The sequence below is a fragment of the Oculina patagonica genome, chromosome 6 (genome assembly GCF_052425735.1).
Source record: "Oculina patagonica isolate OP01 chromosome 6, crgOcupat, whole genome shotgun sequence".
Lineage (NCBI taxonomy): Eukaryota > Metazoa > Cnidaria > Anthozoa > Scleractinia > Oculinidae > Oculina > Oculina patagonica.
In genome coordinates, this window is record NC_135763.1 from 24,493,304 (window position 1) to 24,521,234 (window position 27,931).

Below are 27,931 nucleotides of genomic sequence, written 5' to 3' on the forward strand. Positions count from 1 at the left end.
GCGTTACAGACAAAAGAGTTGCGTGACTGATCCTTTAGACATAGTCAAAGGATATTGATTGACTAAAAATAAGCTTAAAAAATGGTATAGCAAATAAACAACATAATTATGACACCCTACAGATGCACGTCCAAAACTTAACGTACCCAGCACAAATTCAGTATTATTTTTAAGCAGTTAAGGCTTAAATGACGTAATGTACAATTTCATTCGTCTAGGCTTGCTTGGAACACGAAATACTGAAATTTTGCTTCTGGCGGTTGCAAATTAGTATCTCTGCGTTGAAACACCATATATTGGACAAATGTAGAATCTTCTTTTCGCCATCATCTACATTCATTTTGTTTTCGTGGTGAATATTTTGCCACAAACGTCTCGTGACCAAGGGTCACTAACATGAGAGTGCAGCTTTGTCTAGCAGCTGACAATTTTAGCATCCGTTTTCTAATTAATTTGCAATTCCCACAAGTCTTACAGCAGAGTTTCTCGCTAGTTTCCACTGCACACTATCGATGTGTCTGTCGGTTGTCCTTTTCCTTGAAACGGCGATAGAAAACAGGCTGAAACTTGAATACACCACCATAAGACAGGCAGACGACTTCTCCATAAATCCGCACGCAATTATGGCCCATGCAAACAAAACTGTTCCAAAACTGACTACTGCCGTGGTTAAAATAAGTCTCAACAGAGGAGCAATGCCCAGAATTATGAATATTATCTTCAGTACTGGAGGCATCATAAAAACATTAGAAATCGATCCGCAAGTACGCAAAATGCAAAATAACTCGCAAAATCCGCAAAATATTCATTTTTTGATCATTTTGAGCCAAAAAGGAATAACATGGTCAGCGGATTAGCGTCACGTGATCAACTCGACTCGCACATGCCGCGGATGCCGCGGGAAGGATTCAACATGGCGTCCTTCCATTCTACTACTACAACACTTTTCTTACCGAATTTAAAAGCTGGACCGAGATAACGGCGCAAAAAAATACTAAATATAAAAGAAAAATTATCAAAGTAAAGGGATTTCACGATGATGTTCCAGCAGCCCCACCAACAATCGCTAAAGTTCGCCCCAAAGCCGCCAACATCGTCCCCAGTTCAACCAGCAGCATCAGCCGACTCGCAAGATGATAAGGGCTTTCGACAGCCCATCACGTTTGATGGAAAACGGATGAGAAAGGCTGTTATGCGTAAAACTGTCGATTATAACTCTTCTGTTGTTAAACAAATCGAGGTACGATAGCTTTTACTCCCATAGTTTGTGTTCACACGAAAGTCCTTCGTCCAAAATCTGATCTGTAGTAACTTGTGTTAACTTCTCACTGTCAGATTAATCAGAGATTTCTGTGGCGAAAAAAGCATAATTTTCGTGGCGAATTCCGTTGTATCAACTTAATCTTGGTTAATTTTTTTTTGTTCTTGACATCCTTAAAATTTCCGAGGTAAACACGAGTTAATTTCTATGGATATTGGCTTCCAAACAAAACATGCAACTAGCCAGTTTCATACCACTGATCGTTTTCTGATGTCGACTGCTTTAATTCTATGTTGAGGTAAAATTTTGGAGTTACAAAGCTGATTTTTCTATCAGTCTTTTGTTCAATAATAAAAAAGAAAATTTTTACACCAAAGGATCAAAGATGGGAGATAAAGAGCCTATAGATTTTTGACTGCCCTCATGTTTCACCAGAAAATTGTGACTGTTTGCAAAAGATAATTTGGTTTTGAATTAGAATTGTTTGGCCTTAAAAAAATAGATTCCTACTGATCTGCCATGCATTTATAAAATATCAATGATTTTCTTTATAATTTCTCATCAACTCACTCTTAGCTTGCTATGTACTGATGTATGGAGAAATTAAATATCGGTCATCACAAATAGCTGGAAAACCTGCTTTCTGATTGGACGGAAAGGTGTTTTACATGAGGTTGTGTAAATACAAAACACACTTTGGGCTTGGTTTCCACATGACTGCAGTGAATTTCGTCGAACAAAAAGAATACAGTTCTATTGTAGAGAATAGCAGAAGTAATCTGTATTAATGAGGATGCCAACATCTCAGTAAATTGGTTTATAGAGGGGTGCTCAAAAAATTTACCTAGAAAAGGACATGGTCTTTGTAATATGCACACGATTGCCGTATACCGTTGATTAATAATAACTTATTCATAATTATGCTGTTTTATTGTAAACCTGTTCATTAATATAGGGTTGGAAACTAAAATTTCAGAGCACTCGTCTGGGCAAGTGACTGGCAAATTGCACTTGCCCAGATCAGTTTTCACTCACCCAGTCTCCTCCGTTAAAAAAGTAAATTCCCATCCCCCCCCCCCCCCAATCGCCCCTGTATTTTGCAAGCAAAGTATCAAAATTGAACAGTATAATTGGCATAAAATAGCCATCTTGCCACGTTTCGCGGCTTAATGGATGAGTCGGTGACGAGGTATTACTTTGAACAAGTACATCTGTCATGTAACAATCACCAGGCGGAAGCCATTTCTGTCTGTTTAGGAACCAGGTTTGTTGGAGATTTCAAAATGTTGCTTATGTACAGTGGAAAGTAAAAAGTTGTACCTATTTTGAACAACGTATTCTGAAAAAATCGTACTCGCTAAACCGGGCAAGTGATCCGTGAATTGTACACGCCCGACCATTTTCACACTCGAGTGGACAAGCGCTAATTTCCAACCCTGTTTTTTTTTAATCAAAAATATATGAGCTAAAGTTGTTTGTTTTCTTTTCACAGAACAGAAAATGGTTTAAAGATTTAAGCAAAAGAACTGCAATGCAGCCTGATGACACCTTTTCTTCAGATGTAAATATATGAACTAGTCATCATTAAGAAATAGAAAAAAAAATTGTATTTCTGGAATTCGTTATTTGAAGGAAATTTAGTTAGAATTCTACTAAAACAATAAGATTTTTTGCTCTTGATTTCTATGTGGTATATCACCACACATAGAAATTTCGGGCTTATAATCTAATTGTTAAAGATAGAAATTTTGTTTCTTAATTCACTCATTTACTCAAGCTGTTGAACTTGTAAATTGAAAGGTTTCTAATTTATGCTTTTGTTTCCTTTGCAGGTTTATCCACCGGGCTGTCTTTTGGACAATCCTATTAACGCTGTTACAACAAAGTTTGTGAGAACATCTACTAATAAACTGAGATGTCCAATATTTTGTGTTGCAGTAAGTAAAATATTGTTTAGACGTTTTAGTGAGAAAGTGCATTCAGTTCAGCCCACACCAAATGCTTTTATTTGGCAAGTACACAGTAACAAAACGTCTAATAATACGGTAATAAAACTATTCTGTAATCAATGATCATTAAAAACTTAATGTCTCTTATTGTGAGAGGTGTGGTAACCAAATGGTTAGTACGCTGGACTCCAGATTGAGCAGTCCGGGTTCAAGCCCTGGCCAGGGTCACTGTGTTTTGTTCTTGGTCAAGACACTTTACTCTCATAGTGCCTCTCTCCACTTGGTGTATAAAAGTGTACCTGGGAATTTAATTTTGGTGTTAACTCTGGATAGAGTAGCATCCCATCCAGGGAGGAGTCTGGGAGGAGTTTCACCCTGATGGGCCTCTGGGCTTTTAAACAGACTCTACCTTTACCTTGTAATGAAATTTTCAGTTCTAAGGTAATATCTGTCATATTTGTTAGAGATAACCTTTGGTGGACTAGCATCCTAGCTTGGGGGGGGGGGGAGAAGGGGGGGGGGGGGGGGGGGGGGGGGGGGTGCAGTAGAGAATTTAAAAGAAAACAGCAGTTTGTTTTATACATGGTTCATGATAAGGTTTTCGTCTTAGTCGTTGGTTTTCTTAGTAGAGTTTTTGTTTTCATTCCAGTGGACACCTGAAGGACGTCGTCTGGTGACAGGAGCATCCAGTGGTGAATTTACTCTGTGGAATGGATTGACATTTAATTTTGAAACAATATTGCAAGTATGTAGTCCCCAATAAAACAACTATTAAATTTTTTAAATCAAGGTTTGAATACCGTAAACTGCTTGTAAAATGCCAATTAGGTAGTGGTTGAAGTCTAATCGAGCACAGCAAAATGTTTGAATTTATTCAGTGAAGGCCTGCTGCATATCAGGACATAAAAATAAACTTATATTCAGGCTTTCCCCTTGGACAAGTGGTTCTCAAATTTTGCTTTCCCGCGGCAACTGCATGCTTGTCTTAGCTTACTTTTTGCCTTGTGTGATGTGTCAAAACATGGGACATGAGAGCATTGTAGCTTTTCTTTGAATTCCTTGTAAGATTCCTTGTTACATATTTTGAATACCAATCTTGTTAGATTCCTTCGTAAGTTTGGTATTTGATTGTTTGTTTGATAAGATTTTTGTCTTATTTTGTTAATCAAGGACTAATCAAACGACAAACCCAGATGGGCTAGTTATAATATGAATTTTAGCGAAATACAGTGCGATTACAATGACTTTCTAGCCTTGTGACAAGATTCTAGCCTGTGTGATAACAATCAAGAGTCAAGTGTATAAAATCTGTTTGCTTGATAAGATTATTGTCTGGTTCTGGCGGGATAATAAAACAACAAACCCAGATGGGCCAGCCACCGGGCAAATTGACTGGCTGTCATGACTTTGCCCGGCTGTATTCAACATCTGAACTGACTTCAGTTTACCAAAGGTGGTAGGGCCTTATTGATATTTTGCCTGGGTGTCAAACCCTGATGCCCACCTGCTACAAACCTTAATGATTCCCCTGCACTGTGTTGTGTTCTTGGACAAGACTCTCTTTACTCTCACAGTGTCTCTCTCCATCCAGGAGTATAAATGGGTACTGGCGAATTTTTGGGGCAACCTGACAGGATGCTGACTAGCATCCTATCCAGGTTACATCTAGAGTTAAGTGCTGGGGCTTACACTGTATGAGCCTCTATCGGTTTTCTTGTTTTGTGTGTTTTCTACAACAAACAATAACTTTTCCACAGGCACATGACAGTCCAGTGCGTTCAATGGTTTGGAGTCATGCAGATAACTGGCTATTGTCGTCTGATCATGGTGGTTACATCAAGTACTGGCAGTCCAACATGAATAATGTCAAAATGTACGAGGCCCACAAAGAACCCATTCGAGGATTAAGGTTAGCGACATTGGTTCCTGGAACTCACCAAAATGGACGGTTTTTAGCTGTTCTTGTCGGTATAGTAGAACTTATAAAACTTTTGATAGAGTTAGCAATAGTGCAACAAGTGAACAATGTTTTATCCAGCAGCGGCTGCCGAGAAAATAGAAGCAAAATTTCAAAAAGGTAATATAGTGCTCTACAGGACATTGGTTGAAATAATACATTAATAAAAAAAATTACCCCAAAAATATATTACACATATTTAAAAGATTATTTTGAGAATATTGATTGCTCTTATCCACTTTTCAAGCAATGTCCTGTAAGAGGTATTCTGGTTAATGATAAACCACATTAAATTATAACTATATTATGTAGTCAGTGCTTGAGCTACATTAAAAAAAGAAAGAATAGCTTAAGCACATTTTTTATAAACTTTATAAATATTTGTTAAATAAAGAAATAAATGAAGCTGGTTTTAATAAAGAGGGCATGGCTGACAAAAAATACACATTCCCAGAGAAAATAAAAACTGTTAATAAAAGCATCACCCCCAAGACCCCTAAACATCTAATGTTAATCTGTTTATAAAAAACAAACCTTCAGCATATTCAACCCAGTAAACTGGAAACATCAGCATGAAAGCATGAGCTTTATCTGCATCTTTCCTCAGCTGAATTTACCCTGCTCATGGTATTTTGAGCTCTAACTCAATACGCCCCCTCTCCCTTCCTCTCTCAGATGAACAACACCTAGACAATGTACAACAACAACACTAATATCACACCACAGGTGACTAACTGTTTTCAGCAGTCTCTAGCCAAGAGATTATACAATACCGCTCAAAAGTTAGTTGACAGTCGCTTGACTGTTGATCCTTACGGTCCTTCAAGTTGAGGGTCTCAAATCTTGTGAAGAGATTTGAAAGTTTTGAGTCGAGAGAACTACCCTTGTTTTGAGTCGAGAGAACTTGTCCCTTGACTGATCTCTCGAGAAATAAATTGCACAAATGGGCTGCACTCTGTGGAAGGTTGTGCACGAGTCAGAGCTAGCATGCAATGAATGATAGTTTTTTTTACACATCCGCCAGACTTGTGAGCAATCATCTTAGTCACTCCTAGAGGAAAAATCTACTTAGAATCGAAAACATAAAATGTTGAAAATGTACAGTGCTGGAGTTTTGACGGGGAATAATACACTGCAGATATAAAATGAATTGACATGGACTAGGATGCGTGTCTCGTGTGTCACGTTTGCTTAGGCTATTAAATGTTTCTTTCACAGAAATAAAATGTTTCTAAGGCAAAATAACCTTAAAGTTTATCAATTGTCGAGTGTTAACACTCCAATCTAACATGGCGAAAAGATTGTTTTATCCTCTGAAAAAATGCTTTAGAAGATTTCCCAAGTCTGAAGATTATATACCTTCCCCTGCCTACTTTTAGCACTTGTGCTAAAGCAATTGAATTAATGTACACTGCTATGAATGCAAATTTTTAGCAAGGTCACAATGTCACATTTTAGTAAGTATGAATAGCACCCTCTAGTGCCTGCAACAGATAATTGCTTCACACTTAAAAAAGGTATATTTTTGCTTGGGTTCAATTTCGAAGTTAAATATTTGGCATGCAATTTTCTGAAGAGTTTTGCTTTTAAGACCATAGAAACACTCCTTGAAATGTGGATACCTTTTGTGTGCAATTTGGCGGTTTTGTCAACTTGTCATGGGATCCCCTTTGTATGTTGATCAATTTACAGTGACATTACTTTTGGTGCTGAGATTAGAAATTTGTCCTCAGAATCAAGGACCCAAGTTTCAAAATTTCTCAGGGAAGCACCTTCATTATTCAGTGGATGCTATTCGGCTACTTTTCACCAAGTTACATGGACAATCCTAATAGATGCATTTTTTGCTTCACCAATGCACCATTGTGCAAATTAAATGTTTTGGGGGAGGTACCCGTTTCCCAAATGCAACATTTTCCATCAAATGTGTGTACCTATCAACTCAAACCCTTTCTGGAACAATTCTATAGAAATTCGGTGTTGATTAGATTTGTTACATCCCAAGATCAACATGAAAATAATCCATAATTCTCCTTTGGAAGAATTCGTTTTTCAGTCAAGACATTTTCCTGGAAATTAGCACTTTTTATATTTACTTATTAACATGCCCAGGTTAATTTGAGTGATGAAAAGTTCAAAATAATTCACTGCCAACAAAAGAAGCTTTGCTCAGTGCAGTGCTTTTTTGAAACCTTGTCATCCAACTCTTGTGTATTTTGATCTCTTTGAAAACTCATTGGTGACAATAATACAATAACAAAATTCCCAGCCTTAAATTATCACTTTCCCTTTGAATAACTAGAATTTCTGGACATTCAAAAAGTAATAATGTATTATAATAAAGGCTGTACCCGCACAAGTTTGCTTTAAAGTTTGCAAATTAAGATGGTTTCCGCCCAACATTCGAGCAATGCAGGCAAAAATAAAGTTACCAAAAAGACCTCTTAGCATGGTCACGGTTTAAGTACAGCTAACAAAAAGCTGTTAAAAGTTTAGCTCTCAAGCTGACCCCGCGAGAGAAAAATGGATTTGAAATTGTCAATATTTCAGTTAAAATGGACGTTTCACGCCAGTTCAAAACAAAATGGCGCACGTTTTACACATTTTTACAAGGTTTGACTTTAATTTTTCCAACAATGCTTTAGAATTTAATTACGGGGTCACTAAGACAATGAATTTCAATAAGATCTTTTAAATAGTATACAAAATGTTGCCGTGCTATGAGTAGATTTTTGGTACTTAATTTTCGCACTCATTGCTCGAACTTTCAGTGGAATCCGTCTTAACATCTACGATGTACTATCATCCTTTACTCTGAGAGACTACTCATAATTCTGGATTTCATGTTGAGTAGAGTAGCATGGGTGAGTGGTTAGAAGCGCTAGACTTGAAATCCAGAGGTCCGGTTACCATTTAGGAAATCAGAGAGCTTTTTAAACGATTGGAGTTTTAGAGGGAGGGTGGGTTAAAAGACAGATTTATCAGAGATATTATGGTAAGTACCTATTGTTATAACTGAAGCCTGGTTTTCACTAGCGACGCAAACACAAGCACAACATAAGAAGTTTGCTCGAAGTGAAAACGAACGTTGACACAAGCACAAGCACATGAGCATAAGAATATGTAATGTTTTCTAGTTAGAAGGCTCCATTGTTGACTTCATTCTCGTGGCAAATATTGTGGCAGAAACTCTTAGGCATCGAGTGTTGCTGCCTCCTCTACTCTTGTGATGTAGAAAGCGAAAAAGCGACTACAAAAAAAGGAGGAAAACGAAACATTTGGGGTTATAGAAAGCATTCATCTCCATCTCTTTGGCTACTCGAGTCCACGCTTGTGCCTTTTTGTTTTTTGTCTACACTCCTCCGAACAATCCTGAAAAACGTTTATCAAAATTAACCGCGGCCTCTGCGACTTTGTCCAAATGTGGAATGAGTGCTTTTATTGGCTAGACACGGCCAGGCATAAACAATTTTCTTGTGCTTATGCCAAGTTTTGTTTACACAAACGCAAGCGCAAGCACAAGAAAATGAAAAATTTTGATCCTTGTGCTTGCACTTATGCTTATGCTTGGGTCAAAGCTGTTTTCACTCTGAAATAAGAGCTGTTATGCTTGCACTTGTGCTTGCGTCGCCAGTGAAAACCAGGCTTAAGAACAGAACTGCATGTAGCCCTGGGTGCAGTTATGGGCCTGTTTGTTACTTATGTAAATCTGTAAAGCTAAATCTACAGGGAGCGACAACTCCAATGCTTGGTCAGAACACTAGTGAGGGTAGGGGTATGGAGAAAACAAGACAAAGACCTGGCCAGGGCATGAACCCAGACCTCTTAATCAGGAGTCCAGAACAAGAACCAGTTGGCCACTGCACCTCCCATTAGTGATTGGTGACTGTTCATTTCGTTATGTAGCTCTTGGGTTTTGGGAGTGGGGTAGTGTGGAGGGGGGGGGGGGGGGAGGGGCGCAGCAAAAATACATCACATTTAATTGGGAGAAAACAGCCCATGGCAAAAAAATTTTGGAAAGTTACGGAGGGAGATGACTCTAATTTAATGGCAGTATGCAATACAATTTTGAAGAAATTGTCAATTCAAATTTTGCATAAAAACCCTCTTTGTCTTCCTGGTCTTCACAGGTTCAACAACACCGTGTCCCACCCCCACTCCCCACATAAAAATGAAATGATAGGTGTGTGGCCATAATGGCTGAGTAACTACATATTATCACAGTATTGCCCCCACCCCCCACCCCACTGTTTTTTTTTTGGACCTTGCATTAGTAATATATTTCATTTCCATCAAGGTTGGGACACTGGGGACTGGTTGTGGGTCATTGAAATTGGGGGGAAACGAGGTAGGGACAAGCAAAGATATATTACTGGCCTTCAAATACATGTAGGGAAAGAACGATACAAACAATGAACATCAAACTTAATGGCAGATGCAGAGGTTCTTTAAAGGAGGGGGACCAGAAGTAAACATGGGCCCATTTTGCTTGAAATTAAGAGGGACAGAATGAGTGTTATTTTTGCTCTAATAAGGAATGGTGTGGGAGGATTGGAGGAGGGGAAGGAAGGGAGGGAGATTTTAGGCCTTGTATTTTCTAGAAAAAAAGTGGGTCCTTATCCTAGGGTCACAAACTCTCCCAGATATGAACTGTAAAGTGATGTATGACCAACTCTCTCCTCAATGGGAGGGCAAATTTTTCAAATATAAATTGTAAGAAAACCTGAAATCATGGCTGCCAGGGTTCAGGAAGTCAGAATTTCATTTTAAGGTTGCTGTTGTGGAGCCATGTTTTTTGTTGCGGAGGGGATGTCAAAAAAAATCTTCTGTCTGCTATAATGGTGTAATATACTTCAGTCCATGCCTTTCTCATCATCAAATTATTTGTACGTCAGGAGCGGATCCAGAAATTTTTAAAGAGGGTGGCTGTTTGCAAATGTGTTGTTTACAGTTTTATTTTAGCCCCAGGTTTTTTTCTATGGCGGAAGGGTGGATGTAAGCAAATATTTTTACTTTGTTTTAGCTAAAAATATTAGCATTTTTTACACCTTACCCAGTGTCATTGTGCATATTTTCTATATATGTATTTATTTTCATTTTTCTGGTGGATCAAGGGAGGTAGCTAGCCACCCAATCCACCCCTCTCCCCAGATCCCCACTGTAAGTTCACTCATGACATAGGCTATCACTCCTCTTTTTATGAAAGCTTTTAAATACAGGGTGTTGAGAGAAACAATGTCATAATAATCTTAAAATGATTAAAACCAAGTGAACTGGATAGATCAATTTGTTTACTTACCGTATCTCCTCTTTTTTGTTGGCCATATTTTTTATCATAATTTAGTTCATTCTGATGTTTGTAGACCCATAGTTGAAAATATTGTTGCACATTAAACAATAAATCTGTAAACTTTGACATTTTTTCTCATCTTTACAGGAAAACCTTTTATATCCTTTTATATTTCTAAAACTGTGTTTTTGTTTTACCATGAACTTTTGAAAATGAGCCATGCCCCATATCCCCACCCCTCCTAAAAACAAGCCTTCCCAGATTTCAGAAAAACAAAAACCTTCTGGTAATAAGGTACCCCACACCTTCCACTTCCCACCAGGCTGAAAAAGAACGATTTCTGTAAGTGTTTACTGCAGATTGACAGATCGAACAACCTGACAAAGTAGTGGGTTGCGGGGAGGGGAGGGGGGAACATTGTTTTTGAATTGTGCTCAACTGATCACAAACAAATGAGCAAGGTGAGGGTAGGGGGAATAAAAAGAAAAAAAATTCAAATTACTCCCCTGAACTTTGACTTTTTTCTTCTGTGTGTGATCAGTGAAGCATAAATTGAAACTAGCCTATTACAGTTCTAGTAGTTGATATGTTTGACTTCCTTTCTTTCAGCTTCTCACCCACAGACAATAAGTTTGCATCTTGTTCAGATGATGGCTTGGTGAAAATATGGGATTTTTACCGCTGCACAGAGGAGAGAGTACTGAGAGGTAATATTGTAATCTTTCCAAGGCCATAGCCAGACTATTGACTTTGACAAGGCAAAAGATGTTAGTGTCAAAGGCACGAGCAGTTAGCAGGGTCTGGAAGGAAAATTTTGAAATCTAGAAGCTTTGAGACCCTTTGTTAGCATTTTTCATGAGGTATATTTCTTCATAAAAATCAATCAGGTATTTTCCCATCTGAACATATTTTTTTAAAATTTTGGGTTAAAATCTAGATGAGACAAGTACCTCGTTTTGCCTGTTGCTAGTTACGGCCCTGCTTTCAGCATGTGTGCAGCGGTGTCTTACATTTGCAGACTGCAGACTAAAAGTATTTAGTATAATCCAGTGACTGACTTTTAGGCAAACTCGCAATCTGATTGGCTACACAAGTGTGATCTAATTTTTGATAACTGCCTTGGGAGCACATGCAAGTAAAATTGCCGAAATCACAAACAAAAACATCTACAAACAAACCACTTTCAAGGAACTTTTTGTTGAATACATCAGTCTTTGGGTTATGCTTAAACATTTAGATGACTCACTCCCAGTTTCTATTGGCTTTTGATAGTTGGCTCAGAGCTTTGACCCTCTCCAGCTATCAGCTGTTAGAAACGGTCGGTATAAAACGCAGACCATGCAGACTGCAGACGTGCAGACCGTGCAGACGGTGCAGACCGTGCAGACTGAGTAATTTTTTTTTCCCTCTTTTTTTACATTGTGTTTCACAAAACTTTTCACGAACGGTTTCCGAAGTTCGTTTGAAATTCGCAAAGTTCGCTACGAACTTTAGGGGGAATTATGTAGTTGTCAATCAAATTACGAACTTCGAAACGAAATTGTGAATTTCACGTGCAGCGAAGTTGAAAGGTTGAGGAGTTTGCAAGTTGAGAAGAAGTTCGTCCAGTTTGTTTAATTTGGTGAAATGAATCCGTTCCCAGTACAGCAAAAAGCAATCACAAGTCAGACCGTGTTAGAAACCTCAAGTTTCCAACTAGTTGTTAAAAATTGTTACCATTATTGAGAGCTTACTGTAAACAGGATAACCAGCATGTTTTCAGCATATAGTAGCTATTTGGAGTGTTATTTAGACCAGCCAGAGGACTCTTCAGGCAAGTCTGCAGTATGCAATTGTCAGCCAGTGATATACCTGCCAACTTTTTATGGGTCAAAGGCGTGAGATTTTATCCTGAGAGTGCCAGGATCTCCAAAGACGATACGACATGTCCGAAGTATTCCGAAGACGTTCCGAACGTATTCCGATGCTAGTGCGTGGACCTGTTTTGATAAACATGACCTCGATCCCAATGCTTTTTTTGTCAAAACTCTGAGATTTCGGGGAAAGTATCGCCATTTACTCATTTTACATGGAGTTTTTGTTCTCACATTGGTTTGAGTTTACATTTTTTTGGAAAGTGTGTCGTTTGTGGTTGAAATAACTCACATTTTTCGACAAGGCGTGAGAAATTGGTTCGTAAGCGTGAGTTGGTGTGAGATCGAAGTTTTCAACTCGCAGGCGTGAGAGTTGGCAGGTATACCAGTGTGTGTGTAGACATCCACTATCCTTTTACATCTGAAGAACATTCCCCATCTTCAGGCATAAGTTTGTGTAATTGACTGATCCAGACTGAAGCAGTTAGTGTATTAACAAACCATTTCTTTCCACTTATCTTATCTTATCTTATCTGTGCTTTAACACAGGACATGGAGCTGATGTTAAATGTGTGGACTGGCATCCAACCAAAAGTCTTGTCGTGTCTGGCAGCAAGGACAGTCAGCAGCCAATCAAACTGTGGGACCCCCGCACAGCATATGCACTAACTACTCTGTAAGTTTTTTTTAGCTTTATGGGCCAAGTGGTGCATATCTCTTATTTAGTTGGTATCAAGGAACTACTGATAAATATAAAGCCCCCTCTCTAATAAGCCTCTCTCTGGAAGTTTAATTTTTGTTAACAAGACCCCCTCTCTAAGCCCCACTCTAACAGATGATATATAATGATTATCATTATATATCAATTGTAAATTATTAATTGTAATAGTTGTATTATGATAGGTTTTTACAACTTAAAAGTTGTTTTTACGTTTTTTCTTAGCCAGGTGTCCACAATTAGTAGAGGGGACTTTTCCCCTCAGCTAAACATTTTTAGACACGGAAATAAAGTTTATTATTATTATTATTCATTTAAATAAAAAACAAGGTATTTTAAGGCTTTAAAACTTATTTATGCACCACATTTATGTTTTGTTAGTTTTGTCCAACAAATAAAAGCTAATGGCAAGCAACCGGAGTGAAAGCTGACCACAAGCAAACCGGGGTAAAGCTAACCGCAAGCAAACCAGAGTGAAGAACAGAGAACACACTAGAACACAGAACGCAGAAAGATGGTCAACGGGCGGTTTGCTTGCAGTTAGCTTCACTCTGGTTCGGTTGTGGTTAGCTTAATTTGTTGATTAGGGCATCATTCTGCATTCTGCGTTCTGCAAAATACCCCTGCCGCCTGGGGGGCTTGATAGAGCTTTTACATTAGGGGTATTGCTACTGCCTCAAGATAAGATAGTCTATTGAAGGTTACATCCCAGAATATTGGCAGATCAGGTTGCCCCAATAGTTTACTGTAACCCATTTCTACCCCTTGATGGAGCAGGGCACGGAGCAAAAAGTGTGTTGCCTGAGAGCACAACACAAAATTCTCTGGCCAGACGGGTTTTCTTTGCACAGAAGTTTGATTGCTTTGTTTGACTTTGTTCAAGGCATGCTCACAAGAGCACAGTGATGCAAATTAAATGGAATCAGAATGGACACTGGTTACTAACAGCATCACGTGATCATCTGTTGAAGTTGTTTGATATTCGTATGATGAAAGAAATGCAAACATTCCGAGGCCATAAAAGGGAAGCGACAGGTGAGCAGTGAAAATGTTTTATTGTAGAAATTTTATCTAAATTTGTGAATCCCATCATTGGCTATTTAAGTTCTCGAACTTAATGTCTATTTGCAAAATGTGATGGTTGATGAGGGCTCAGCCTAAATGAAATCTAAATCAATTTTCACTAACAAATAACTTTTTCTCCTTTTCCTCATTGCTGATCGCATCAGATATTCTCAGGCACATTTATGATATGCATAACATTTATTTTGTTATGAAGTTACATAATTTGTGATATACCTATTTAATGTACATAGTTCTTATATTATCACTAAAGATTGTTTTGTTTGTTGTTTGTAGCAATCAGCTGGCATCCTATCCATGAATCTCTGTTTGTGAGTGGTGGATCAGATGGATCCATGATGTTTTGGGTGGTTGGGTAAGTTCATTGTTCATAGTGAACATTGTGGTAAAATTTCTATCGTATTCCATTGTTCATATGGTTTTCTTAATTTGCATCTCTTTTATTCTTGACAATCAGGCCCAGACCAGGGGGATGGTTTGGGTGGCTAGCCACCCTTCCCCCAATGTAATTCAGCCTTCTCACCTTGAAAAGTACAGGCAACAAGGTTGTGTTTGGTAAAATGCGTCCTGAGACAAGCCAAAAGCACCAGGAAAAACTTAGAACATCATTTAAAATTCTCCAAACTATTACTTTCTTTAAATCTACACACCAAAAAGCGTGAATGAAAAAAAATTACCACAAAATGTTTCCTTGGAAGAAACAATAAAGAATAAAAAGATCAGCTTACAAAGACAGAAATGTTATGCTACTGGTCCCCAGTAGGTTTTTATAGCAAAACAGCTGACATACAGAGCAGTTTTTAGTTCGGATGATAATTTTCTCAAGCTCCAAAGCAGTCCTCTTGTAGTTGCCAGGCTGGCGAGTTGTTCTGCAATTTAGTCGCCAGCTTGTACATACAACAAAGCTTTGCCAAAAGCAGTCTTTGTTCCTCTGATTGTGTTTATTAATCTATAATAATTGAAGATTGTCAATATTTGCATTAGAGCTGAGAAGGATGTTGGTAATATGGAGATGGCTCATGAGGGAATGGTGTGGAGTTTAGCTTGGCATCCACTGGGACATATTCTGTGTTCAGGATCCAATGACCACTCCAGGTAAGATGGCATGAAGTGTAGCATCTAACATGTCTGTGGATAGGGGCTGAGTCAAATGTTAGATAAGAAGTACTTCTTAATCATGATTGAGGGCACATAAAACTGTCGACTTCATGATGCTTTGGCCAACCATGTGTGAAATGGTGAAATACTAAAACCAAATGCTGAATGTGCGTTACTTGGTTTGCATGTCTCTAGTTTACTGTTTTTTGTTTCTTTTTCTTAATAATTTACTGCACTTTTTACTGTTGTAGTACATAGATTTTTGATTGGTTTTCAGTGAGTCTTACTGAAGTCAACAGAACACAGCTGCTGTAACACATTGCATTTGAGATTTGTTCTTCTTTTGCTGGACACTTACTATTATTGACATCTCGTCTTTCAGTAAATTTTGGACTCGCAACCGACTTGGTGACAGGATGAGAGATAAATACAATCTGAACATTCTGGACACAGAGGATGACACTGGTGAGCTAAACATGCTACTTTTTGTTTTTTCTGGAAGCCTTTAGGTTGAGTCATCTTCTAAGTGTTTTTAGATGCGATAAAATTATGGCTTAATTTGCAACTCTCTGTCACTTCTATTCCTTTTATTGCGCCAACTGGGTGCTGAATAGGCATTTCCGTAACTTATCGTGATCATGTCAATCACATAGCGAATAGCACTTGCTTGTATGTCCTGGATGTAAGACTGGGTTGGGGGGGGGGGGGAGGTGGTGCTCCTATATGAAACAGATATAGATGTTTGTCAGAAATTTTGAATTAAACCCCTAAAGGACACCAATATGGGTGTAGCTCGACTTTTTTTGGACCCCTAAAATATACCAAAAAAAACACAAAAAGATCATTTGTATTTCTATATTTCTTTGCATGCAACCCTTGATGAGACCTTGACAGCAAAAAGTATTGACATTTGATCTGGAACACCCTAAATGAGACCAAATTCCAAAATTTACGCTCCTTAGAAAGAGGAAGAGCATCTCTTTTTCTTTCAAATGGGAGTACCCCTGTGCGTCAGAACTTAGAAAAGCATTCAATATTAGTACACAAGTTTGAAGATTTACGAGCCATTTTGCTGTACTTGGAAGTTAAGTTTAACTGTTACAATGTGTCTTCACAGATGGTGACCACCCAGGCGTTATAAGTACAGCTATTCCTGGAATGGATACAGCATTAAACCCAGCTGAAGACTTTCCAGATATTGATAGATATGACTTGGGAGAAAAAGGTTAGACACAGTAAATTCTAACTGTGTTAATTGAAATCAAGTACAGTCCATTGACATGCTGATATCTTGACCTCGAACATGGTCAATAATCAGGTGTCTAAATCTTGCAGTCATAGATGGTTAATTTTCAATTACAAATCTATACTACAAGGAGGTGTTCTAAAACTCTTAACAGTTCTAGAAAGTCCTGAAAATAAGAACTGCCAAAGGGTGCATATTCCGCTTACAAGATGACATTTTTATGCACTGTGGGTGCCAAAAGCAGTGAAATTAGTGAAATTGTCAAAACACTTTATTTTTCCTTGCTTATACAGTCAGCTCTTGCCTTGCGGACACCCCATTATTGCAGACACTCGCTATTACAGACAAAATCCAGATCCTGACGAAGGAGGTTGACTGGAAATGACTCCCGCTATTAAGGACCTCTCATAACGGACACTAACGACGCCCCGAGCGTGTCCTCTATAGCGAGAGTTGACTGTAAGAGGCAAGGTTAATGGAAAACTAAATATACTTTCACAGTGCAACAATTTTTGCCCTTGCTCTGTCATTGTGACAGTAAAAATGGACTGTTCATTTTAAAGTAAAAACTGGCATATGTTGTGTTTTGTGTGGCAGGCCCTTCATTTGGCCTTGGTAACTCATCGGCAAACAAGATCACTCCCACTCGACCAAGGCAGTCAGAACCACAGAATCCAGGATTCACTCTGCCTAACTTTAAAAACAGTCCAGCCATTCCAGGCTTTGGCTCTCTTGGAGAAATTAACACAAATGTTGAAAATGGGAATTCAGCTTTACGGCCAGATGCTCCACCATTTAAACCTGGAGAGAGAAACCATGTGGGACCATTTGAGCCCCCAGCTCCACAGAGGCTTGTGCAGCCCAATACATTTAAACCTGAGAAAGGACCAAGGCCCTTTGATGGACCTCAAGGGGACCAATTTGCTCCTGGAAGACCCAGAGGGGACTTTGAAGCAGGAGGACCACGGAGGGAGTCTTGGGATGAGCCTAGGGGTCCTCCTGGTGATTTTAAACCACCGAATTGGCGTGAACAGGGCTCTAATGATTTTGGACACCATGGTAGGGATTTCAGGCCAGATGATGGTGGGCCAAATTTCAGAGGGCCTCCTGGAGATCGGTTTCATGGGCCTGATAGGCAGGGCATCTTAGGGTCACCTCCAGGGCCTCCTGACATGGACTCACGGCCTGGATTACTTGGTGCTCCGCCAGCACAACAGCCCCAGCAACTGATGCAAGGACCACCTGGACCCCAGGGAGGTCCCACAGGGCAGGCAAGAAATGACTTCCCTCATCAAGGTACATTGTCATGATTGTCCTTTTTATTAAAGTGAAAATGTCCAGCTCTCTAAAGTGGTTTGCTTAGTGAATTAAAGACATGACTAAAAGTGTTCAATGAATCCACATTGGTTGGCAGATCACAACTCAGACTTTTAATATTTTCAATTTGGCCTGAAGTAATTGTGGCCAATTTTGAAATATCTAGTCTAGCTTTGCAACTTGACTGATTAGCCTTGTGGATCAGTGTAGAAGGGCTTGTATTTATGATGGCTTGAAGGATTTACTTCTGCCTTAATATCGTCTAGAGACTTCCAGCAAATTAACTTAACTAGTGAAGGTTCTATTTCTTTCAATGTCTCTGTGACTATCAAAGTTATTTCGTTGTCACCTCATAAAAGAGGATTCTTTAGATAGTTTAATGAGAGGGAACTATGAAGCATTTGCTTCACTGGGGTGTAAACGTTTGTTGGGTAAGGGATTTTTATAATACTAAGTAAAAAACAGTGAACCGATCCCCTAAGTAAGAAGAAGAGATTAAAGACAGGAGTAAGATAAGAAACAAAGAGCAGAATACTCCTTGTTTTTTATTTTGTTTCTGTTTCAGTCTTGCTCCTTGCCGTGGGGATCGGCTTACCGTTTTCTTAGTTAGTATCTCAAGATTTTTACTGATCAAAGTCTAAAAATGGTCCGCCATTCCTGACTGGTTTCTAGCTGTGGTCTTACACATTAGTTTAAATGAGTACCATTTTTTTTTCTATCTCTGTAGGTTCAGGGCCTAACAATGACCCCAGACAAGAGCAGGGATCTTGGCGACCACACCCTAATGAACGTGAAGGAGATAGAAATGAACTATCGCCAAGATTTGACATGGGCGATCCCCGGGGCGTAAGACATCCAAATGACCTCAGTTCAAGGGGCTTTAGAAGGGGTGGGTCAAGGGGACGGGGCCATGACTCACCTCCACGTCATGGTCCGGAGATGGAAGGGCCAAACCAAAGGGCCCATCCATATATTACCAAGCTTAGTTCAAGAGGCTTCAAGAGTAATCCTCAAGGAATGCATGAGAATAGGGATCCTCGCTGGGGTGGACCCACAGATGAGCCCCCACAAGGAAGGGGCCCAGAGGAGCCACATGGTAAGGAGTGCTTTATATGTTATCAATAGAGACCTTTAGATTCACGTTTACTGCTGACCGAAAACTGCGGATTGAGGTTTGGCATTTGGTTTCAGAGGTTGTGACAGTTTCTACATTTAGACTGAAGCAAATAAAAACAAAAGAACCCTGAAGAATATTGTCCAATATGGCCGTCGCTGAGTTTCATCGATGCTTATAACTTTGTTGTTTGGCCGGCGAAATAATATATAATTATTTCCTTGTTGTTGCTTAAATTCGCCAAACGTGAAAATAAAGGATTGTATATCAAAATCATTTATACGCGGGATAACACAAGTTCTAGCCCATGAAAAGCCGAGGTAAATGACTTACGTGAAAACCTTAAGTGAATTTGCAGCGATTTATCACAGGTCTGTTGCTTGTGCTGCCAGTTTGTTAGGGAAAAGTACTGCATAGTAGCCAACATGCATTGCTTTCTGATGAGCTCTGTCTTTTTTACCTAAGCTCGAAGAGAACTCGTTACTTCAGTTATTGTTATTATTTTCAGCTAATCAGTGTCTTTCTCATTACAGGTCTTTTCGATCGCCGTGATAGTTGGGGATCAGCGCACGACCCCCGTGGAACACAGCGGGATGATCCCAGGGATCCTCGAATGATGAGGGGTCCCCCAGGCCCCCCAAGACAGGATCAAAACCCGCCTAACACGAACGAGAACAAACCAGCTATACGGCCATTGATGAGTCTCAGTCCGCCGCCTCTGCCGATGGGACAACAAGGGTTTGATTTTGATCTCGATCTTGATGATGACTCATGGAAGGGAACTCCTGACAGGCGAGGCAGAAAGCGCTCTGGAGAGCAGGAGGGCTTTAGAGACGGGGATCGGGACAGAGGACCCCCAAAGGCCATACGACCAGAGGACGAGTGGAGAAGGGGCCCAGGTAACATAGCCTTTTTAGTGCAGAATGCACTTTTGTGATGGTTTGGTGGGCAGTCGTGTGATAAACCCCTAACGCGCTAATGTTAACTTTTAATCACCAATTAATTATTATTCCTTGTGGAGGGGGTGGGGATGGGAAGCACCTGACCGTACCCCTAGGTAAACCTGGAGCACATCTAGGTTACTTTCATATGAGATCCGAACGTATATATTTGTTTCAGAAAACTCTTTGCTCTCCTTTACTACTCAACGTAATTTACACCAAACGCATGCGCAGATTAGTCTCGTTGTTTTCTGGAACTATCATGAACATCGCTTGTATTGCGTGTTTGCGGTAGGCTTCCTGCAGACTTCTTGGCGCCAAGTAAAAACCGCAAATTAATAAATTAGATTTTGAGACTTTCACAGCGCTTTCGTAATTAGGTATGCAAAAACTTGCGCCGGGATTTTCGGCGTGAACACCTGATAACCAGGAAACAAATATCCTAGCTGTACTGCGTTTTAAAAAACCTGTCGAAAGATATGTTTTTTGATTGGATTTGTTTCTTTAGTTTTTGAGAATCGTCTTTCGTGCAGTCTAAACCGTAAATTAATTAAATAAATGTCATGGATGCCGCCGTAAAACAAACAAAAAACAAAAGTTTCATGTTATCGCATTTTCAAGGAAGACAAAAGTATTTTGTTACAAACGAACAAAAGTGTCGTGTTACGTTTGCAAAGATTAGCGTAAGGAACACCTGGGAAAGAATACAAGTAGCCTGTGAACAGTTTTTCCGAAAGTAAAATAAAGCAAATAAACACGAACATATATAAAACATCATACTTTCAATTGTTCCATATTGCATTCTGCACTTACCAAATCATCGAGATTTTTTTTTCTTATTGCTACATCAAACGGACCCTTGGTACAAAATTTGCTATGCTGGTTGGCAAGCTTATTATGTTTAGCGTAGCGTATTTACTTTGTTTTCTTTGAATCCTCATTGCTCACTGGTTTAGTAAGAGCGTAGCGATTTTCTAGAGTTGGCCAGATGTGACTACCTTACTTAGCAGTGCAGGCGTTTCTGGTGGGCGAGCGCTGGATAATTTTGCTCAAGTATCTTGCCGACATCTTGCTTTTTCCCACTCACTCCAAGCCTCCTCTGTTTTCGAATCCACGATGGCGCAGATGGCTCTTGCTCGCTTGGTTAAAATACGCCTGCGTTGTAATCTATTATTAGTTTGAATTTAAATTTATTGTAGATGTCGAGAAACTTTGTGCCGTGACAGAAAACACTTTACAATATCTTTCTGTTCCAGACAGAAAAGGTAAACGATACATTTTGTTCCTCATTCAGATCAAGGCCCTCCAGATAGTTGGAGAGGACCAGAGGATCGTTTGGAAGATGGGCCCTGGCACGAGGACTTTCCAAGGGGCGACTTTGGGCCTGGGCCTGAAGGAGATGGTGGCATGAGAGGACGAGGGAAACCAAGAGGAGGGAGGAGAGGGCGGGGAGCAAGAAGATAGCACCTGCTACTAACTACCACCCCGCAAGGTTTTGGAGAAGTGGATTCAATCAGTTTTGTTCGGAGGTATCGATGTAAGCGGACAGGACCAAGATGTCTAAAACCAACAGGCACACTCTGTTGCGTTGTACGCAAAACGCACTTTAAGAAAAAAAGAAACATTGAGAAGAATTATAAGGATGAAAACTCCTCAGGACTTAATCCTGCTGTAAAAAGAACTCCTCAGGACTTAATCCTGCTGTAAAAAGGCGTCTATATTGAGAAAGTACACTGATAACAGATAATTTCGGCATTCTTTTCTCGGCAAGTGTATCAACAAGCGCAAAGAACACTGGATTTGTTTTAAATGATTCGTTATTTTATAGCTTATTGTCGTTTGCTCCTCGTGTATATTAATTCAATTTTCGTTGCGCTTGTTTTGTTTTCAAAATGTTTCTTCACTTGTAAATTACACCATTCTGTTTTAATGAAAGCTAAAAATGTAAGTATTATGAAGAGAGCTTTGGTTGTGTCAGTTTCTTTCCTTACAATTGTAAAGAAAAAAAAAAGGACGAAAGGTTTTCTTTTTTTTTGTTGTCGCTGTTTTCTACAAACTTAACCTTTAATTTTTTTGGAGTATTCAAGATATAATTTCCCCTAACAATTTTGGTATATTTCACGCGGAATAGTAATGAGAATAACTAAAATCATCAACTGGGGATATTGTCTCCGATATTGTCTCCATGTACCACCAAAAGCAAAGTAAGGAAATTGTATTTAATAAAGGCTTATAACAGTTGTTCAGTCGCATACTTTCATTGTATTATTGTTGTGTGTTCTTTTATATATGAGATATTTGAAATATAATACTATCTATTATTAAAAAACTAACAATGGTGTTTATTGCAATTCCTAAGTTTTGAGGCAATGGTATACATGTATGAGCTCATATCAGAATAGGTTTCGCTCATATATCATGGACCGTAAAATGGTAGGTGCACGCGTCAACGAAAACAGCCGGGGAGCTCAAAATATTGCAATTCTTTGGGTGTTTTTTAATAGAACAGTTATTCTACTCGCGCTTGTTGGATATGAGATAGTTATAGCTAAACGAGGCGCGTCTATCTACCATCTCATATCCAACAAGCGCGAGTGGAATAATTGTTAATTATGACCCTCTGACGTATCAGTGTGTTTTATTATCCTGCCCTTGTTTCTCTTGCTTACGTCATATAACAACATTTGAATCAAAGTGCTCTTCGAGACGACGCCTTTTTTACATCAGTCGATTAAAATGTTCCTCAATAACCGTTATATGTCACGTGAAAAGGGCATAAATTCCTGTGGTGTATGTTGACAGAAAGACGCCCTAGAACCAGGCAAACAAGATGGTGTTGTATACAAAATTCCATGTGAATGCGGCAACGTATATATAAGGGAAACAGGGAGAGCGATGCAAGACAGGTGCAACGAAACGGGGCATATTCCTTTATGGAATCAAGTCAAGTTTATCGATCGTGACCCTCACCGATACACGCAGGGTCAAAGAGGCTATCCAAATAAGACTTCATTCTAACTACATCAATAGAGATAGCGGAATTGAAATTCCTGAAGCATGGATACCTACGATCAGAAAGCATAACAGCCGTTGAACTAAAAAGCGGACCTCTGAGGGAACATCATCTGTTAGTCGGAATAATAATGAGGATCGAAATGCACCAATCACAGCGAACCAACGTGCATAAATAGCGACGCGTAAACAATCGACCTCATTGCCTAATGAAGACTAGCAGTATTGCAGTCGAAACGTCGCGATCAACATCTCAAAGCGATTCTATCGTGAGACAAACGAATAAACGTTCATTACCTGCTTGTGACATGTTACGTAATGGCGAGTGTTAAAAGATGAAACTTGTTCTGTGGTTTATGATGATAGTCAGGATAATTCGTTAATCTTTCGGGTTGTTGCATGTGTTTTGGTGAAACCAACTGATACAAACTTTGATGGTCGTAACAATCATTAGATTTACAGATCTTGTTAAGGGTCAGGTCATGTGCTATTCTTATTCCCTTTGAGTGACGTATTTATTACCCACAGGGAAAAGTATTTCCTTGACAAATTCAAACATTCCCTTGAGAGTTAACAAAAGTTTGGTTTCGGGACTGAATTTAGGCCCCCCCACTTTTCTTACTATTTTACTTTAACGAGCAAAACTATGGGCTATTTCTATTACCACATTGAACGATAATTAACATAGCTCTAGCTTTAGTCCTGGAGTCCAAAAATCCCCAAGTATTGCCTTAGTCTTATTCCAAGTACTTGCTTCAGCCAATAGGCCCCTTGGCCCCAGTGCGCCACGGCAACGCAACTTGGAAAACCCGACGGGGGTTGGCGGAGTGACGGAGATTACCCCCTGAGGGGGGGGGGAGGACTCAGCTACCCAGGAATGACTTTTCAATAAAAAACTGTCGACCTCGTCAGACGGTTACCATGCCCTTATCGCCGCCCATACATATAATGCTTATGAGATGAGATGTATAACATAAAAGCATACAAACGCTTTTCTGTTGAACCATTGTAGAAGCGCAGTCTAAGCAGACCAATTGAGCAGGATATGTGTGACTCTAGTTGGTTTTCCCGCGTGTAAAAAAAACTTCCATACCGGAGACGAACCACGCATATATTTAACAATTATCCTGCGAAATCGCGCGGAATATCGCCTGATACTTAGCCGACGAGGCCGTAGGCCGAGTTGGCTAAAATCAGACGATATTCCGCAAGATTGAGTAGGATAATTGTTTTATTATTCAACAAATTGTCAACGAAACACATTTTGCAGAAAGAAAAACTGTAATTATGCAGCGCTTTACAAGATTTCGGAATAATCTTCGCAACCTACGTATAACGCAGGATATCTGTTATGTACGGATGACAGATATCGTTAACATTTTGACCATATATGGGCAGCGCGCGCATGTGTTGAATAATAAATGCGCATATATATCTGTCTGGATTTGACAAAACGTGGACTCCGGGATCCGTGCTTGAAGGCCGACTGTGTCGGCCTTCAAGCCTTTGCGGCCCGAGAAATTCGAGGGGGGGGGGGGGGGGCAACGTCACCGACCCCGTGGGCAGCTAGCTGGGTCCCTGACCTAACAACCCTAGGGAGCCCTGGGTCAGCTGTTGAATTGCAATCCGGCTGGGGGGGGTGGCTAAAGTCAGGTTTTTGGCTTGTTTTCTGCAAATACTTTGCTTTGAAATGTGGTCAGGACTGCTCCTGGCTTTTGGTTTTGGGGGGCTGGCTCAGAAGCCTTGAGACCTCTGAGAGCTCAGCTGTGACCGGGCATGGGAAGGCTTCCTAGCTGTGCCCATGGGCTCTCTGAAATCCACAGGGGGAAGGGAGGGGAGGGCTCAGAGAGTTGCTGGCCCCAGGCAGTTCCTGGGGCCTTGTTTTCTTAAATCAGGACAGATATATGCGTATATATATGCGCATATATATGCGCATATATTTGCGTATATATATATGCGCTCCAGCCGCTCAAAATGAGCCGTTCGAACTTGCTTATGTCAGTTCTGGTGAGAATGTTTTTCTCGCGCTGTTCGGTTTATGTCTGTGGTAAAATGCGCGCCGCTCCCTCTTTTTCCATTCATTCTCCCTTGAAGACATTTTTATCTTTTTTTTTCCCTTTACAGTGCTTTTTGTGCCACAATGTCATAGCATTTCTAAAAAGGCCGTTCTTGAAATATGTTAAAATTATTGTTATCATTTCCTTGATTTTCCTAAGTTTCTAGCGAAGTTAGAATTTTGATATTTCAAAATGGCATATTGAGTCTTCGGGAGGTTTCCATCAAAGCGAGTGCAAAACTGTTGGTCGCCCGCCACCTCACGGAACAAGGCACTGCATGCATTAGTTCCTAAAACAACAGAGAACATGACACCACAATTCCCATAGCTCAGAAAAACAACAAAGAATCCAGAGAGGGCGTGGCACACTGAAAAATGTGACAGAAAAAGCATGCAATGAATAAAATTTGGACGTATCGTTAGCTGATTGGTCCAATCTCATTTTCCATATTCATGTCCACGCGGTCCGAGGTGATTGTTTGTCAGTCAGAGAACTTCGCGGATGGGGTAAGACGTGAAGCGCTCCCTTCTTCACGAGAAGAAACCTTGAAGAAGAATATCGAAGGCGTTTGGGGTGAAAGCAAGTCCACATTGTTTAAATTTACGGTAAGTTTCTATTTCTTGGAATTTTAGTTGAAATTTGAGCGAAATATTACTTCAAATCTCACCACGTGTACTGACTTGGTTTAAGTTTAAGTTTTGTTTTGAAGCTCTTGTAAAACGCCCCATGGCTTTAGCAAACACTATTTAACTTACAAGCAGAATAACGCAGATCATTCCAGGCGCTATAAATTTGTTGGTGTTGTTTCGCTACATTGGTTAAAAACAGAATTGGACTTTTATTTCCGTTTAGCGCGCGATTTATGTGACCGCGAAGTTCAAATTGGTTACCGTGGATTTAACGGCAAAATGCTAAAACGTTGTTCCAGTCTGTGTTCTATATTCCGTGAAATAATTTGTACCACTTTCTGAATGATAAATATTACATCAAGAAACCGGGACAAATCAGTCCCTTTTAATACCGAATTTATAGTTATTGTTCATAAGCGATTGTACATTTTGGTTTGTTGCTAATTGATTTGGTTTACTTATTGATCTATTTAGCTTCCAGAGAGAAACACCCTAAAGGAATGAGAGAAGTGGAATAATTCAACCTGGAAAAAGTCAACTGGTCATAATCTGGAGGAAGGGATAAAAGATAAGAATAGCTTTTGTGAATTTAGTTATTAAATAATGAAACCTTTCCGACAAAAAATGGCAGTGTTACAAGGTAGAATACGTTAGTTAATTACGTTGGTGAACATTGAATTCTCACTGCATTACTTTTTCAACTGAAATATTGTCTGTCAAGAAATTGCATGGGGGGGGGGGGGGGGTGTTTAGAATAAAGTTTCAGTTTATTTCATTGGTGAATATAAATTCACGGCTGAAATATTGTCTGGCCTGCCAAATTGTATGTATTCTTATCGAAGCTCAAAAGAAAATCAACACTGAAATACAAATTCTGCCTTATTTGTTGGAAAGGTTCATGTTTTCACGTAAGGGGTTTTATCATCGAGCGATCACTACATTTTGTTGATTTAATTCTATTTGGATTTCTCGGAGGTTTTTTTGTTTGCTATTGTTTTTTTGCATGTTTAACCATGTTGGCCAACCTTCTAGTTTGTTTTCAATTAATTGAAATCAAAACTGCAAAACAATCTGTCAAGACACACTCAAAGCCCCTTTTTTGAAAGCATGGAATTGAATAAAGCTTTTTTAAGGTGGCACTGCATTGTTGACTGAAGCCGTGTTAGCAACAAGTTGAACAAAGTTTGAAAAATTATTTTGTCCCGAATTCATTTTCGGCTTTTATGTTTGCTTTGTTTCTGCAAGTAAAATATCGTTTTACACCGTACAGTTGACATGCAGAGCCGTCTTGAAATTAAGTAACGTTTTAGAGAGAAGCCAGGTTTCTGAAAAATGTTGTTCATATGCTAAAAGGTATTTTAGTAATCCACGATTTCGGTTTCAAATTGTTTTTGGGAGGGAAACATTATGAACCATCAACCAGAAACCTGTGTCCTCGTTTGATTTACAGTGAGGTTATAAAGAATTATGTCTGGTTTTTCAACCAAAAATGTCTTATGAGCTCTCCAACAAATTATGATTCCGACTGTTTCTTCGAATTTTGTTCTTTTTTCAATTAAACTAGTTCCGTTAGATCGCTGAAAAAATGGCATTTCATCATTTAATATATTTTATTCTTATTGTCTTGGAGTTTTAATGTATTGAATCAATTCTTTTAAATTGTTAACAAATATCGACAATCATTCAATATTTAAGCTCAACTGTCTTGAATTTTTAGTATTGTAAGTCAATGCTGTTGAATCGTTAGCAAAATTTCACCATCTATATTTGTTCTAATTGTCTTGGAGTTTTACATTGCGTTAAATCAAAAATTGTGATTGTTGTATCAAAACTATCAGTCAATATTCAACTTCGAAATTAGCTTTTTGAATCACTGACAAAACTTCCGAGACGATCGTTCCTTCGGTATTCCAACTCTCTTAAATTTTTACATGTTTAAATGTGGCGATCGTCTCTTCAATATTTTTTAGTTGTCTTAATTTTTTAGTATTTTTTACAATCGATCTGTTGAATCGCTGACAAAAATTGTTGATCGGTCCATCAGCAAATACTTTATTCTAACACGGGTCTAACACTGTTCTAATCGTCTTGGATTATAAAATTTGATAATTCAGTCGTTTTGAATTGCTGATACAAAGCTGTATGACTTGACAAATTTAATCTTTTTTTACTGCCCTGTTTAACCAGACATGATCTTTACATCCTCACTGAGTATGAGCTTTGACAAAACCATCGAGTTTCTGAATGCTACACAGTTAAAAAATAAAACAAATGCACAAACGTTAGCTTTCAAATTTCGACAATGATATCTTTCTCAATTTTGTTAAATGAACTTCACACCAAAAATCATGCCTGACTTTTTATTTGCGCAAAAGCAACGTGTAAGCTCTTTCTATAGTTTTGTTT

At 39.2% G+C, this 27,931-nt stretch overlaps 1 protein-coding gene across 1 annotated transcript; it reads left to right on the forward strand.

Annotated features, from left to right (window-relative positions):
- Positions 1–889: 889 nt before the first annotated feature.
- LOC144658636 (uncharacterized) lies at positions 890–22,068 on the forward strand. The gene is made up of 16 exons (XM_078519095.1): positions 890–1,240; positions 2,754–2,822; positions 3,094–3,198; positions 3,860–3,955; positions 4,968–5,119; positions 11,067–11,164; positions 12,860–12,986; positions 13,912–14,063; positions 14,388–14,466; positions 15,096–15,206; positions 15,592–15,674; positions 16,327–16,434; positions 17,053–17,751; positions 18,500–18,868; positions 19,420–19,785; positions 21,122–22,068. The coding sequence occupies exons 1-16, from the start codon at positions 1,037–1,039 to the stop codon at positions 21,289–21,291; spliced, it is 2,988 nt and encodes a 995-aa protein (XP_078375221.1). The 5' UTR covers positions 890–1,036; the 3' UTR covers positions 21,292–22,068.
- Positions 22,069–27,931: the final 5,863 nt, after the last annotated feature.

Coding starts and splice junctions, on each gene's coding strand:
- LOC144658636 (XM_078519095.1), top strand. CDS start 1,037: ATGATGTTCCAGCAGCCCCACCAACAATCGCTAAAGTTCGCCCCAAAG. Junction 16,435..17,052: donor ATATGACTTGGGAGAAAAAG/GTTAGACACAGT, acceptor TTTGTGTGGCAG/GCCCTTCATTTGGCCTTGGT. Junction 19,786..21,121: donor CGAGTGGAGAAGGGGCCCAG/GTAACATAGCCT, acceptor TTCCTCATTCAG/ATCAAGGCCCTCCAGATAGT.